The sequence below is a fragment of the Embiotoca jacksoni genome, unplaced genomic scaffold (assembly GCF_022577435.1).
Source record: "Embiotoca jacksoni isolate LCO1_2020_lvr unplaced genomic scaffold, fEmbJac1.0.p SCAF_20, whole genome shotgun sequence".
Taxonomy (NCBI): Eukaryota; Metazoa; Chordata; class Actinopteri; family Embiotocidae; genus Embiotoca; species Embiotoca jacksoni.
Window position 1 is genome coordinate 11,268,638 of NW_027185341.1, and position 15,412 is coordinate 11,284,049.

The 15,412-nt window shown below is 41.6% G+C and overlaps 1 protein-coding gene across 12 annotated transcripts in view; it reads right to left on the reverse strand.

Moving 5' to 3' along the window:
* Positions 1-5,615: 5,615 nt before the first annotated feature.
* shisa6 (shisa family member 6) overlaps positions 5,616-15,412 on the reverse strand; it is a 69,320-nt gene continuing 59,523 nt past the window's right edge. For 4 of the 12 annotated variants that reach the window (XM_069156253.1, XM_069156250.1, XM_069156251.1 and 1 more), the window contains 2 exons: positions 7,941-8,044; positions 5,616-7,704 (listed from right to left, as the gene is read on the reverse strand). In XM_069156253.1, the coding sequence (XP_069012354.1) occupies positions 6,844-7,704; positions 7,941-8,044 (965 nt within the window). In that variant the 3' untranslated portion in view covers positions 5,616-6,843. Of the gene's footprint in view, positions 7,705-7,940; positions 8,045-10,737; positions 10,888-12,354; positions 12,412-14,959; positions 14,981-15,412 lie in introns of all 12 variants that reach the window. The other 8 variants (XM_069156241.1, XM_069156245.1, XM_069156254.1 and 5 more) reach the window with 6 other exon arrangements.

Sequence of the window (15,412 nt, forward strand, 5' to 3'; positions counted from 1 at the left end):
ATTAAAATACATTTTATTATGGTTTCTAATCCAAAAACTTCCTGCTTCTAAATTCAGACAAAATGGAAGTTATTGTACTTGGTCCTAAACACCTCAGAAACTCTTTCTGTAATCACTTAGTTACTCTAGATGATGTTGTCTTGGCCTCCAGCAAAACTGTGAGGAACCTTGGAGTCATATTTGATGAGGACTTGTCCTTTAGACACCATGTAAAGCAAATCTCCAGAACTGCCTTCTTTCATTTACATAATATTAATAAAATCAGGAAAATCCTTCCTCAGCGTGACGCAGAAAAACTCATTCATGCATGTTTTATCTTCTCCACTGGCTTCCTGTGAAATCAAGAATATAATTTTAAATTCTCTTGATGACTTACAAAGCCCGACATGACCAGGTCCCATCATATCTTAGAGATCTTATAGAACCATATAATCCTAGCAGAGCACTTCGCTCTCAGTACGCTGGTCTACTTGTGGTTCCTAGAGTTTCCAGAAGTAGAAGTAGGCAGAGCCTTTAGTTTTCAGGCTCCTCTCCTGTGGAACCAGAGAGGGATATGAATGGTCTCTAAGCTGGTGTGAACTATATAAGCACTGTGATATACATTAAAGGAATGAAAAAGAGTCTTGATCTCCACTGTTATCAATGGCGCACTAACTGATAATGAGTTTTTGCTTATTGTCTGTTGTCTCCATTAAGTTCCCTCGCTCGCGTAGTTTCTGTTTTTTCTTTTGCAGATGTCCCGTCATGGAGCTGCATGTCTCTGCCCTGCGCTTGTCGTCTCCACCAACAGTTCTTCTCTTCTATCTCAGCTCCTTTTCTCTCTCTGCTCTCCTATCACCCCAACCGGTCGAGGCAGATGGCCGTCCACCCCTGAGCCTGGTTCTGTCGGAGGTTTCTTCCTGTTAAGAGGGAGTTTTTCTTCCCTCTGTTGGAGGTTTTTCTCCTTTAAAGAGGAGTTTTTTTTTCCCTCCTAGCTTATGTAGGAATTGTTGAATTGTTGGGTTTCTCTGTATAATATTGTAAAGTCTTGCTGTAAGGACTTTAATGTGTTAAGTGCCATGAAATAACCTATGTTGTGATTTGGCGCTGTATAAATAAAGCTGAATTGAATTGAATTAATCCATTTTCAACATCTATTAAGTCAATAACTAATGACTCACTTTGAATTAAATTAAATTATTTTTGAAGGGTGCCACTTCCTGTGCAGAGGTGGCCTTACCTATGTTTCACCTGTTTCAAATGAAAGGGACCCCTCAGGGAGCCCCCAACCATCAGGGAGTCCCCAACCGCTGTGCAAAAAGTGATAACTGCACCCACTTTTGACCATTACAGTGATGATGACTCCGTTTTAAATCTGAATTTGTCTTTGTTGAAATATTCCAACATGTTTTATCAAAAAATGAAAGTAATTTCTAACATGGTTGCTTTATTCTTATAGGTTACGATGAACGGGGCGTGCTGGGTAATGACAGGGGAGGAGTACAAAGGGGACTGGGGGAGTTACCCAGCATTCTCTAAGATAATGCATTTGTGTTTAAATACACTGTTTCTGCCCTGTGATGGACTGGCAACCTGTCCAGGGTCTAGCCTGCCTTCGCCCTAGGTGAGCTGGGATAGGCTCCAGCCCCCCGTGACCATGTTCAGGATAAAGCAGGTATTGATAATGGATGGAATACACTGTTTCTAAACCACCACAGATGTTATGTGGAAAACAGTATTTAGTTTATTGGATCTCAAACTAACCACACTGAGTTTCTAGAGTTGCACTTTGAACCATTAGTGAAGTTAGTTGATTAATCATTTAAAAGATGGCACCAACCTTCTAAGTCAGTAGTTTTTGTGACTGTATAACGAAACATGTTCAAAAGAGCAACTTGGCAAAGAATGCTCTACATAAGATTGGGTGACAATAAAGCAAAACAGAGATTTTGAAATGGGGCCCCAGATGGTGCTGAGATCAGTTGGCACTATACAATACACTGTTAGAGTGTTTTGCACTCAGGAGGGAAAGTTCTACTGGCAGCCGTTCTCAAGTGCAACAGGTAGAAGTGTCGGAGAAAAGAAAAAGTCAAGAGTGACAAGTACCTGAAATTCCTGTTCAAGAGACCTAAGAAATGAGGCACTTGAACATAACCCAGCTGAACTGCACTCCACAGTGTACTGCACGTCTACTCAACAGGGTGGATGGGTTGGCAGGGTCGGGCCACTGTCATGTTCTCCTGACCTTTTGGAAAGTATCAAAAGCAGCTGGAATTCAAAAGCTGAAAAAAATGAACAACACACAAAGTGTTTCTGTCTATTTTCATCTCCGAGGGCACCAGAAGGATTTTTGTTGTACAAGATTTTGGACCTGTCCTTTTTTTCATCCCACTTGAGTTTGAAGGCCAGTGAGAAAAACAAAAAAAACATATTTTTTTTGTTTGTTTTCTCTTTTTTAACCAAACTCGACTACAGTTACAGCTTTCTATGAGGAAGATAAAATGCTGAATGGAACTAGCGGCATTTGTTTTGTATTCTTTGTATGTCTGAAGTACATCCTCTGAATGTCACTGGGAAACTTTCTGAGGGTCTGAACTGAAAATGTCTTTCTATTTCAAATCCAGACATGACAATCTTTGTGACAGTGCTGACAGCACCACCGGGACTGCAAAAGTACAGAGAAAGCAAACTAAATTTTTAAGCAACAATATAAGGCCTGTGGTCCTGGGTCACGTTTGCATTAAAAGCAGAGCAGACGGGTAATGAAATACATTGTTGAGGAAATGTGTGCTGTAAGATGTGGAAAGACAGTTTGAAAGCTGCTGATTATTTTATGGAATACCATGTCCTCGGCCAGTTTCCTGTTCTTCCCTCCGCTTGAGTTGCCATCTTACCTCTCACACTTCAGCTGCTCTCCCATTCATAGATTCTTTTTGATTGCAGTCTCATATTTTCATTTAAATGCTGATGGGCTGGTGGATCACTATAAATTGGAAACCCAAACTTATTCTGCGCTTTTCTTGTCCTTTTATTTTTTTTCTTGTGTTTTTGTGGAGGCGAATTGCAGGCACCATTTGTTTGCTGTTGTTCGATTCCCATGAATTTAAAGAAGGTTTGAAATTGCACTGAGCAGTATTAAAATTAACCATATTAATTCAGATGTCAAGTTGAAGTACAGCCCAGGCCGGTAAAGACGCCATACATTATACTTAAACTGTCAGTTAAATAAATGGGCTGGGCTGTGACATACTGTCAGATAAGGTGTGTGACCGCCACCGCTGTACAATCAAACCTTTACAGTTGGAAAATTGGACTGGTAATTACACAAAAAATGTTTTAACACAGAGCTGCTCCGGAGGTAGAAATAATCTTATAGGTTGTTACACCTCAGTGGGCAGAGACAAAACGGCTGTTTACATAGTGCAAGCTTCTTAAGTGGAGGCTACAAAGAAGAAACTATCTTGAAGGTATCCACACTAGATAAATTACAACATTGGTTGTTTGTTTAAGCTTCTTAAAACAACCTCATTTATATTCTGCAGCACAGCAAGTAGTAACTTCACATTTTATTCAAAAATCGATTAAGGGTGCTCCAGATGCTCCAGTGTCGCCCTTCCATAAGGCCTGGGACAGACTGTCTGAATGCATGTGCATGCAGGAATGTCTTGATTTTCATTTTGACACCCGTGTTAACAGGTTAGACGTTTTTGTCACGCTCGAGTCGTGCCTCGCGTCATCTTGACAACACGAGTCACCTTGTTTTCCGTGTGTCACGCGTGGTTCCCAGCAGAACTAGACAAGAAAAGTGATTACACGTGTGCTATCGAGTCACAGCAGAAACCCAGTGTAGGCTCTGATTATAATATGGCATTAATTTAACAGGTGAAGGTCAGTGTTTTTCTGCTGCGCTTTCCCTCCCGCTATCTCTCCATCTGCCTGTGTGTTCTGCTCTGAAAAAGGGGAAACAAATATTTTGTGACTGCTTTTCGGTTACAACTCTTCACTTGTCAATCCTCAAACATCCAATTACTGATATCCCGTCTTCACATCCAAGACACGCAAGCAAGCCGCAGCAGTATACAGCAGGTAGCTGTAACGCACCCGCCATGCAGGCAGGGTGTCCCAGATGTAAAGTCTTATGAGAGACCAGTTATAAGAGAACGGTCCAAGTTAAAACAGCAGAGCCACAAAATCCTTTTCGTCCCGATGGCTCCAGCTGCAAAATACTACGTTTCCCTTAATGCAACTCAGTAGTAGAAACTCCCATGTCCATGACTTTTCATGTCCTGACTACATAAAGCACAATCCCTGACATGCTGTTGAGACAATCTAACAATCTTTCATTTTTCAGTCAAACCAGATTTTAGGTAAAATGGTATTCCTATATATTAATTTTGTTGACATCTCTTAGCTTGATTTTCAAATCTGCTTTGTAAAGTCGTAATAAGTAGACGGTAGTGGAAAGAAGAGCATCCCCAAAAAGGCACATTCTGATTTACCCGCTGATTCAGTTTTATAGAAAAATTTACTTTTTCTTGAATTGTGTTGGTGTGACTCATATACTGCTTGAAAAAGTGCCAACTAAGACGCTGGGGTGGATAAAGGAGCATGTCCTGCAGGCACTGACTGTGAGATTTGTAAGACAAAGGAAGTCGAGACGTCTAGCTGAGATTTGGATGCCTGGTAGTTTTCTTTTTTGAAAAACCTTTGGTAGGGGGAGCGAGGTGTACAGATTACAACCAGTCGAAACTGATTAAAAAGTGTTCAGCTGTCTGGTCTACATCCAGTATAACATATTTCACTGACATTAGAAAATTAATCAGTATGCTCTTAAAGAATGTGAGCACCATTGAGGCCTTGTGCTGACAGAACCAATTCCCCTTTAATAAGCAAATACAGAATATGAAACTAAATGTGAAGTGAGCTGCACCAGCAAACTGCAAACTTAAATCTGTATGAGCAGAGCGTGAGACACCTGATGTTACACATATTTGCAGCAGATAATTCCATTTCACAGATGCAGGCCCCACTTTAGTGCTCTGCTTGTCCTAATATACTCTGTTTTCAGCAGGTTCATATATAGTTTATAAAATGCTGTGAAACTAATGATTACATGCAGTAAAAACATGGCAGATGTGATATGTACTTGTAGCACAATCGCTTTAAACACATTATTTTTTAGCTGCAAATAACCAATCAGTGGCAACAAGAAAGTAGCTGACTTTTGTCAGCTTGTTAACTAATAGTTTTCTTTCATTTACTTGAAACGAAGCAGTTTTAAGGTCATTTTGGAAGGCACTGAGCACCTCTTTTGCCATTTACTTTTAAGGACTGTTTATTGTTTCTGTGTCTGCTGCAGACTCACTAGGGTTTGTAAAATATGTCCTTCATCACCTTGAGCCTTATTTCAGAGTGATGAAATCAAGATATATGTTACCCAGGAAAACACCTTCTTTGGCTCTACATGCTGAAATTGAATTCAATCACGGAGGTTATTTGTGCCTCCGTTGCACACCTCACTTGACGAGCACTCGGCTTCAAGAAATACGACTTTAGAGCAGAAAGTCACAGCGATAATGTGGTGTATCAAATCTTTGAAGCAAATACACAACACAGACATCTCCCAAGAACAATGGTGCATGTTTAGAAAAATATGGATGGTTTATTTGACCCTACTTTGACAAGCATTATAATCCATTTCCATGATGTTCAAAGTCTTCTGATGTCAATGGAACACAGTCTACATCCAAATATGAACAGTGGTATATCTGTTATCAACAACACATTCATTCACTTCTCGTCCTACAAACATTTTTGCAAAGACACTCACAGTATAGTACTAATTTATCCTGTCAAATACTTGGTTAAGTGGGTTTCTATTCTGAACTCACGAAACAGTGATGATTTATAGTTGTTTTTTTAAGAATCTATTGAAAACAGACAGTCTAATACAAAGTCCATCCAGTACAGACTTCTCCATAATACTGCTTCTAGGATAGCTTATTTACAATCGTCTACTGGAAGCAACAAAAAGAAAAACCTGCCATTGCTTTAAGAACAAAACAAGCTAGCCGTCACTATTCAAAGTCAAAAATCAAATCAAAAACAGAACAGAATATTATTTTATTGATTGTGCTTGTAACCCACAAAACCACTTCATTTGTAGAAATGGAACATCAGTCAGAGGCACCAAATAGAAGTGCTGAAACCATCCATTTCAATTTCTCTCATTGAGATTCTTTAGAGATATGAGTAGAACAGGGCGTACAAATGATTGTTTTTTTGTATTCATTTATTTATATATTTATAAAGTTATTACAGGCTCATTCTAGCTCGTCACCTGTAGTGGAGTTGTGTTGCACAACAGAAATCACGCAGGAATTGGTTCTTGTGTTTAACCATGCAAAGCCCTTTAAGATTTGCCAGAAAAGGTCACAGAGTAGATTTGTTAAACAAAGGGGGCTGATAAAGGCTTAAACAGACACGATCAGTGTTTTCCCACTAAAACATACACAGAGTGAGGCAGTGGCCTGTAGATGAATAGGATAATCAAGACGGTGGAAAAAATAGTAGGCAAGTTAGCTGGATAATACTTCACCTCCCCCATCCACAACCCTCTCTGGCTTCAGATCTAGCTGGGCCTGTGTATGCAGTGTACAGTGTGGCTTGTTTCCCGGTCTCTCAAAGTAAGCTAGTGGATGTTCTTGGTCCTGGAATCTTTGACTTAGCCTCAGTCAAAGAATGTGAAATCGCCACAATCCCACTCTAAAAGAAGGCCAGTGTACCGACACACCTTGATCAACCCCAAACTCTGGCACACAGAAGTGCCTCTTTCTGTGCAGTTCAGGTAGACCCTGGCTATCGTTACACAGTCACCTCGGTCTTGCTGCCTGTGCGGTAGTGCTGTGGCTGTTGTTGCTGCTGGTGGTGCTGTGGGATGTAGTGGAGCTGTTCCACAGTGTGAGTCCGTCTGGAGGCAAACGCCTGCCTCTTATTCACTGTCTGGTTCATGGCTAAAGTATTGGAGTGCCCGGTTCCTCCTGCTCCCGTTGCCCCGCCACCACCGCCGCCGCCGCCGCCATTGTTAGAGGCACTGGGATGGGAGTGCATTTTGGTCATCTTGTAGCGATCCATAAGAGGCGTGGTTGGTATGAACACGTCTGTGTGTGAGATGGCACGCGACATCGACTTGTCGCTGCCGCGAAACCCACCAGAGGTGCTGCTGACCATGCTGCGCTTCAACGACATCACAAGCTTGTCTGGCGAGAGCAGAGGATCCTGGGATAGGAGGCGGTCTTGTGAGTAGAGGCGATCTTGTGAATAGAGGCGGTCTTGTGAGTAGTGGCGGTCTTTTGAGTAGAGGTGGTCCTGGGACAAGAGTCGGTCCTTGGAGTACATGCGGTCCTTGGAGTACAGGCGATCTTGGGAGGTGTGGCGGTCCTGTGGAAGAAGACGCTCCTGGGATCGAAGACGCTCCGCAGACAAGAGCTGTTCGTCTGAGAGGATCCGTCCTCCGTACGGAGACATACCATTAGAAGACATGCTGTAATCCTCTTCTGGGGCCCTTTGCGGGGACAGGACGCGGTCCTGGGACATGGCCCTCTGGACCCGACGGGGCCTCTGCCTTTGCTGAGACTGCTGCTGTGAGGACTGGGACTGGGGAGGGGCCTGGGCCATGGAGGACTGCGGGGGTTGGCTCTGGAGCTGCTGTGGCTGGTCCCGGTGCTGTTGAGCAAAAGATGAATGAGGTAAGTTTATTCACAAGCTGTAAAAACAGTAAAAGGCTTTGCCACCCACTACTGCAGAATGAGGTGAAAAAAAACCAGTTATAGCTTCGAACATATTCAAATCCGGAAACTCAGAGATAAGACTTACGCTTTGCCTCATAGATGCTGAAAATTGCAAAGAGCGTGACCTCGTTTTGAAACCTGCACACTTAAACTGAACACTTGTGTACCCACCTGGTCTTGGCTTATTTTAAGAACATGCAAGGGGAGAGTGCTTCTTGCTGCCAGGTCGGGCAGGTGACGCTTACGAGTGTAGTAGTCTTCGACTTCTTTATCTGCTGCAGAAGAGATGGAAATAAAAAATAAAAAAAAAACAGAAGCAAGAAGTGAGGAGGAGATTTAGGGAGCGAAAGAAAGAGAAAACACGGGTAGGTGTTAGAATGCAAGGGGAGAAATCGGATAAAATGGAATCAGAGAACATTGCACACAATGCAGAGAATGGTGTTGGCGGACCCATCTGTGTTTCACCTTTCCAAGCTCATGGAGGGGAATAGAAAACAGAGGCAGAGGATCACAGTCAGACCGTATTACATGCTAGGCACATAACATCCACATATCCAGGCTTCATCTGGAATTCTACAGGCAGCTCTGGCTGTGAGGGCAAACTTTCCAAAGGTCATGTGAAAGTCTACAAACAAACATCGTCATATCACATAGATATGGTGGGAAGCACGCAGGCACCTCATATACGCATGCTGGAAAACGCATCGTATTATTGCATAATCATGTCAACACGGAGAACAGCAAGTGTTTTAATATCCTTGAGTGGATGTTGGATTCTTATTCATGTGTGCAACCAAAGGAAATAAATAAATAAAACATGCATTCAGAAAAGGATCATAAATACAAGAATACATTTCCAGAGACAACAGAGTGTAAGAGTGAATGTAGCATAAAATTCATGCCACACAACACAAACCCATGCATAAAGAATTGTCTTTGAATAGTGATGCACATTTACAAAAAACTGTCAGACAACTTAAACCATTCAAATATGGAAACATTTAGAAGAATGAACATCTATGAATGAATGTTTACCCATCATATTAAGTTAGAGGTGAACACTAGTCATTTACATTATGGAGAGCAGACTTCTCCACCTTATCGAAAATTTGTAGATGACTTTTGCACGTGAGCCTGTCTCGTTCAATAATGGGGTGCAGCAGTGTTCACACTGCCTGTCCAGATCACACGCCACCAAAATCCCCTTCAGCAGCGAGCCACGGGTGCTTGCTGCAAATCGATTCATTATGAGAGATAATAAAAACAAGATGTTCCTCTCTCAAGCATAATAGTCTTCAAGCGCTGGGCAGGGCAATGCAAACTCATCAACCATATTACCATAGAGTGAATGAATAACTCTTGATGGATACTGTCCTGCACTGCAATGGGCTAAATGCTTTTTCTTCAGTTTGATACCAATTTGCATTAATAAGCAGTAGCATTCTTCCCTTTTATTATCTGAACAATGAAAACGCTGCTCTATCTTCCCTCCAGCACAATCCAGCATGATCTATCAGTGCAGACACTGGTTGAGCAACAAAAAGAAACAGAAGAGCCTTTTTGCTATTTTCTGTAACAAATAATTTGCTTTGGAAGCAAAAAACAAAGTTGGGGAGACTGAAGGACATTGCCTGAGGGTATTTTCCATTTTAACTCGTTGTCTATTTTGGGGGGCTTCTGTCTCTGACAATTTAAATCATTTGGTTTTATTTTACTGCCCATCAAAAACTAGTATATTAGTTCTTACAAGCGTTCTTCAATGAGAAAAAAAAGTAATGATTTTTTTTTTCTCTCTCCCAATACAACTGAGAACCGGTAAATAGCACTGCATCCTGAAAACCCATTTTACCATTTAGTTGGAAATGGTGCCTGACAGCTACAAGTGGGAGCCAGTGTAGAGGGAGCCTTGACAGGATGAGTTGTAGATCGTCATCGTTCACTTTGACTGCAAGCCAGCAGTGAAGTGGGGCAGTCATGATGAAATTACACAAGCCTTAGGGAATATTTGTGTTTCAGTCAGAGCTGCTGCTACGTACGTGGGCATCACGCACTGTGTGTAGAGCACCAAGTGCTGGAAGGGGCTCCAAAAGGGTCTAATTATCATCATAATAATTATAATGATGAATTATTTAAATTTAAAATGAAGCACAACTACAATAGGCACCATTAGACCATTATACCTACTGCATATTTGTTCAAAATAACCCGATAAATGATGGTGCCCGCGGTAACAAAATCAGAGAAGGTGCACAAAGGCAACAGGTCTCAGGGCACAGAGACGAGAAAATAGAGCAAACGGATGATGAATCACTTGAAAGTACGTTAAATACTGTTAATTCTTAAAATACTGGAGAATTTTCTCAAACCATGTAGCATAATATTAACAGCAGAAAACATCTTCAGTCAGTTAGTTGTTAGCAAGCTGGTGTTTGCATAAGCTATTATGATTATGTTGTGAGCAGAATGTAAAAAATGTATTCTCTAAATGCTCACGCTTGTTTTAGTGGGGTTTTTGTAAGGAGGGAGGGGGGGGATTATGTTTAGGGCACCTAAATGGTTACAGTAATTCCACTTAGAGAATATCATGAGAGGAGACCTCGTTACGCAGCAGATATCCACCGTAGCACCACTGAATCGATACCGAGCCGGTCCAGGCACAAGTAGCCGCTTTATACGCTCCAAGAGAAAGAGTGGCTGGAGCCTTTAAGTGGAGATCGGATGAATGGATACTTTCTCATTTTGATTCAAAGCTCTTTCCATCCACTCAGATGTTTCAAGCGCTACTAAATCTCCACAAAAAAGTGTCACTTCTTTTTTCTATGGTTTGGTGTCCTCAGTATGGCAGCCCCTCAATAATTCCCAGTCGGGAGGCAGGAAAGCAGACTTAATGCAGTATTTTTTTTTTTATCATGCAGGACATCAGGGCAGGGAGCCTACTCTTGCATTGGTGCGGTGAACTTAGACCTACTGAGTTTCTTCAGGGATGAGAATCGGTTGAGGTCGGCTTTGACGGCCGCCTCGTAGGAAGGCGGCAGGTGTGACAGGCTCTGGAAGGAGCGTGAGAATGACAGGTCGTAGGGCTCCGTCTGCGAGGTCAGGATGCCGCTTATCCGATTTTCTGGAGACACATAGGTACATGTACAGACACAGAAGAGGGAAGAGGAAATAATGGGCAGACTGGCGTCTCCTACCCCCCACCCCCTAAGAAAAAAAACGGGCAAAAATGAGACCCCAGGTAAGTATCAAAGAAGACCACCTGCTAAAGTAAAGAAAAAATAATACGCTGGAGTTTTAGTTAAGCAAATACTTCCTGGAGGCAGAGGTGCTCAAAACAAATCTCTGAAATAATCTCATCAGTATAAAGTAATCATCCATGGTTGGAAGCTTTTATTGTAGAAGTAAATTCAGTTGAACAGGGAGAGGTGTGACTCATTTATTGTTGTTACCAGGACTGTAGACGTTGGGGGTATGCTCTTTATATTGTCTCTGGGAATTTGGGGGTTGTAAGGAGAAATCTACTTTTGTACAAATACACGTAAACATTTAAATAGCTGATCTTGGTTTTGTTTTTTCACTAGATTGGGTCAGTTATCAGGATATTGTACTATGTCATCATGACATTTCAATATATGTAAATGTTGGAAGCTTCATGTGATGCAATAAGTTAGAGAAGTGGTTGTTCTGGCTGGTGGGCCCCATGGTGTGTCGTAGATAGGATACACAGGGGTGGCTTAATCAGTGCATAAATGAATATGACCAATATTGTGACCAAAACATACTCTGACACTTGTACCGTTATCTCACTCATCCAAATCTTTGTCTATTTCAACAAAATGTATCTTGTTTATATTAATAGTTGCCCTGGTATTTCCCCTGCGAATAACTGAGACATTTTCATTTTTATTTTTATTTTTTAAGTTTTAAGCTGCGGAAGAACCACATAGTTGTTTTCTTCTTTGCTTTTTAGAGTTTTAAGCTGCATTTCTACATGCAGAGATGAACTGTGTTCACAGACAAAGGTTTTCAGAAGTGTTCCTGAGCCCATGCTGTGATTTGTTCTCCAGAATTGTGGAATTTTAATGCAGTGCTGCCTGACGGCCCAAGTATCCTCGCCATCCGATATTGGTTTTCAGGATTTCCCTTGTATACAGAGATTTCTCTGGATTCTCTGAATACAATTATTTATCGTACATGTTGAAATACCCAAATTCTTTGCAATTTTACATTGAGAAATATTGATCTGAATTGTTGCACTATTTGCCCAAACAGTCTTTCACAGAGTGGTGAACTCCTCCCCAACTACACTACTAAGAGACCTTTCTGGCATGCTCTTTTTACACCCAATCATGTTACTGATCTGTTGCCAATTAACCTAATTAGTTGTGAGATGTTCCACCGGATGGTATTTTTTAGCGTTGTACAACTTTTCCAGTCTTTTGTTGACCTTGTCACAACTTTTTTTAAACATGTTGCTGCCATCAAATTCAAAATGAACTGAAATATCTGACCAGCGGACCAGTAATCACAAAAGCATGTGTCACTCAGGTGGTGGAGTTGATTAAGTGATGAAACTTGGGATACTTACTCACAAAGCTGTTCTCTGCTCCATGCACGTCACAGTGCAGCACACAAGAGGAGCAGTCTCCACCCATGTAAATTGAGAACGTAATGTGACAGTTAAATAAAAATATATAATGTGAATAAATAATTAAACATGTTATTGTTGGTTGGGCCTTGAGGAGATTACAATCAATATTTTAAAAATCCTTCTACAGCCCTGGTTTGTTGGCTTTTTTTTTTACAGTCAGTTAGTTTCACAAGCACCAAGACTCAGTGCTTATCATCTTCTCTCTTACCACTTGCCATTTAAGTTCTAAATAACTTATTTAAGAAAAACCACTCAGCCGATATGAGTTAAGAATCTGCCTTTGAGAAATGGTTGCATATCTAAAACTCCAACTTGCTTGTGGCAGTGATGGGAGAGTATAGGCACTCAGTGAGGGTTTTGTGTGGGACTGACTTGACAGGTGACGTGGTGGTTTGACGGGAGGAAACGGTGGTCCAAATAAGACAAGCAAAAAAACAAGACAACACGCCAAACAACAGATGTGTGCTGGAGAGTGACCCTGCACGTGACAGCGCATGATGTGATCTGGGACAGGGCAGGGAGCAGTGCCTGGACTGGCTGTTGTTGATGTGACCTGATATGATGCCAGGAAGGCACACGGGAGGGGGAAGGGGTGTATTTTATTCTCACTCTAGTCTTTCTCTTTATCTCTCTTTCTCACACATGGACGCACACAAACATCCTCAGTCTGTCCCATTCACCGCTGCCTTCCTCACCCTGTTAATCTTATCTGTACTACCATGCTGCCACCCACTTTCCTTCACTCCTTAATTCTTTCTTGTCCATTCAGTATTCCCCTCTCTCTCATTTTCTCCAGCTTGCTTTCCCCGGCGAGCTGTGAGTCTGTCACGCAGTGCAGAGCACTGGGCATGGGTGCGGCTCTAGACCAGCCTCCAACGGACAGATAAAAATAGGATTTGACAACTGCTGCAATACAGAGAGAAGGACAGGAAAGAGGAGAAGAGATGGGAAAAAAAGGAGAATCTGAAGGGGACAAACAGGAGAGTGAAATACAAGTAGGCCAAAAAAATAGAAGGTTGGAAAGGTGGAATCTCAAGAGAGAGAGAATAGGACGGAGGGGTGGCAGCAGGGCCGGACGACTGCAGGGGGTCCTGGGAGCTGCAGGGAGGGGGTTGGAAGGATGTGAACAATTTGTGAGTGGACTGTCTGCCACACTGCATCAATAAGGGGAGAATCAAGTCAGACTGTGGCATGCTGTTAGCAATCACATTGCACTTCCTCAGCACGATGGACATCACAACCTCACAGACCTGGCTCAAATAGTCACATAGTTGCAAAGTTTCCATTTTTACAGGACAAAAGAGCTGATATTATATATTTTTCTTTTTGCCAACAAATCCCAACAAAAGGCCAAAGTCAACAATTAATTGATCGTACTAACAAATATTACATTCTTTGATCATCAACAGGTAAACAAATTTCAATAACCTAAAGGTTATTGTGGCATTCTGTAATTTAAGAGGTCTGGGACAAAACTAGATTCCTCTACCTTCTTGTGACTCTGTATTCTGGCTCTTGAAAATCTAGCCTGTAATGGAGACTTTAGGCATATATGGCTTGTTTCAGAGAGAGGGGAGTCTCAATTGGCTGTTCTACAAATGCAGATGCATGTCCATATCCCTTCAGATATTAAGCCTGGCACCCCACTGAGGTTCCAAGTGGTGGACCAGGTGTTACAGGGACCGCACTCCAGCCTCCCAACTTCAACTTTGTCAGTCTTCGAAGCAGGCCACTCGGAGTGCTATGTGGTGGTTAAAAAGGACACAGGGTTGTCCTATGTTGTCACTAGTTGCATTATCCATTTTAACAGCTGGAAAAAAAAAATCAATATTACAATATAACTTTAAATATATCAGGGTATTTGAAAGTTATTTTAAGTCTCGATTCACAACATCCTCCGTTGTGTAAATCCCATTTGCACTTGTTGTCATTTTTGTGGCTGTTTTTCTGTCTTTACTTTTGTGGATGTATTGTAGCTGCATGGCAGGCCGGCAATGTGGGAAAATGACATCCCCATTCTTACTGCCACCAGCAAAGCTTCGACTTGGTAATTGTTTTCCCCAACCATCGGGAACAGCGTCTTGATGAAGTCAGGGTGCATAAAATTGGCCCAAGTTTCCCTGTTGCAGCTTTAATTTTGGGAGCCTTTACAAATGTAGCATAATACATTGTTGATTTGGTTTTGGTCTATTTGTGGTATTTGTTGACAAGAAAAATATATTTTGAAACAAATCATACTTTAACTTATCAGTTCACATCAGTTGACTTGCATATACTTTTCTTGGCTCCAAACAATTCTGGGACTGTTTAGCCCCACTTTAGAAACCACAAACTTTCTTATCAAAGCAGGATCAAACAACACTGCAAAAATACTACTTGCAAGATTGCTACTTAAATCAGGTCTGAAAACACACCAATTTTAGTGGAAAAAAGGAAGACACAAACGTAGAGGTTGGTTCGTGGTGTACGTGTACACAAATGTGTGTTAGAATGGAATGAATGAGTGTTCACACTAAATAAAACGTATGTATGTATGACTTACCACGTCTCAATGACCGGTGAGCTACCAAACCCAAATGAAAAACAAATATTTCAGAGACATGTTTGATGGTGAGAGAAACAGAACCTGCTGTACACAAACTCACTCCATATTCATCATGACAAGAAGAGAAAATCCCCCCTCAAAACATTATTCAAAAGAAATCAGCTTTTACTTCCGGAGGCATGTGATCTACACTTCTGTGTACAATTGTTCATTTTCTGTGTGATATGGAGCGATATCTCCTTATTTAGGTTGCAGACCGCTAGGAGGGTCTGGCAATGGGTTTTATCTAGAAAATGCACAGTGTGCTGAAATTTGAAGGATTTCAGGCAGCTTGTGATCAAAGTCTCTGTGTTAGATGTGTTGTTGAAATGGATTTTTCATGTTTCTCATAGATCTCCAAGGCATATCTTCCCAGTATGTGGCTTGCTTATCTGAGTGAGTGTGTTTCTA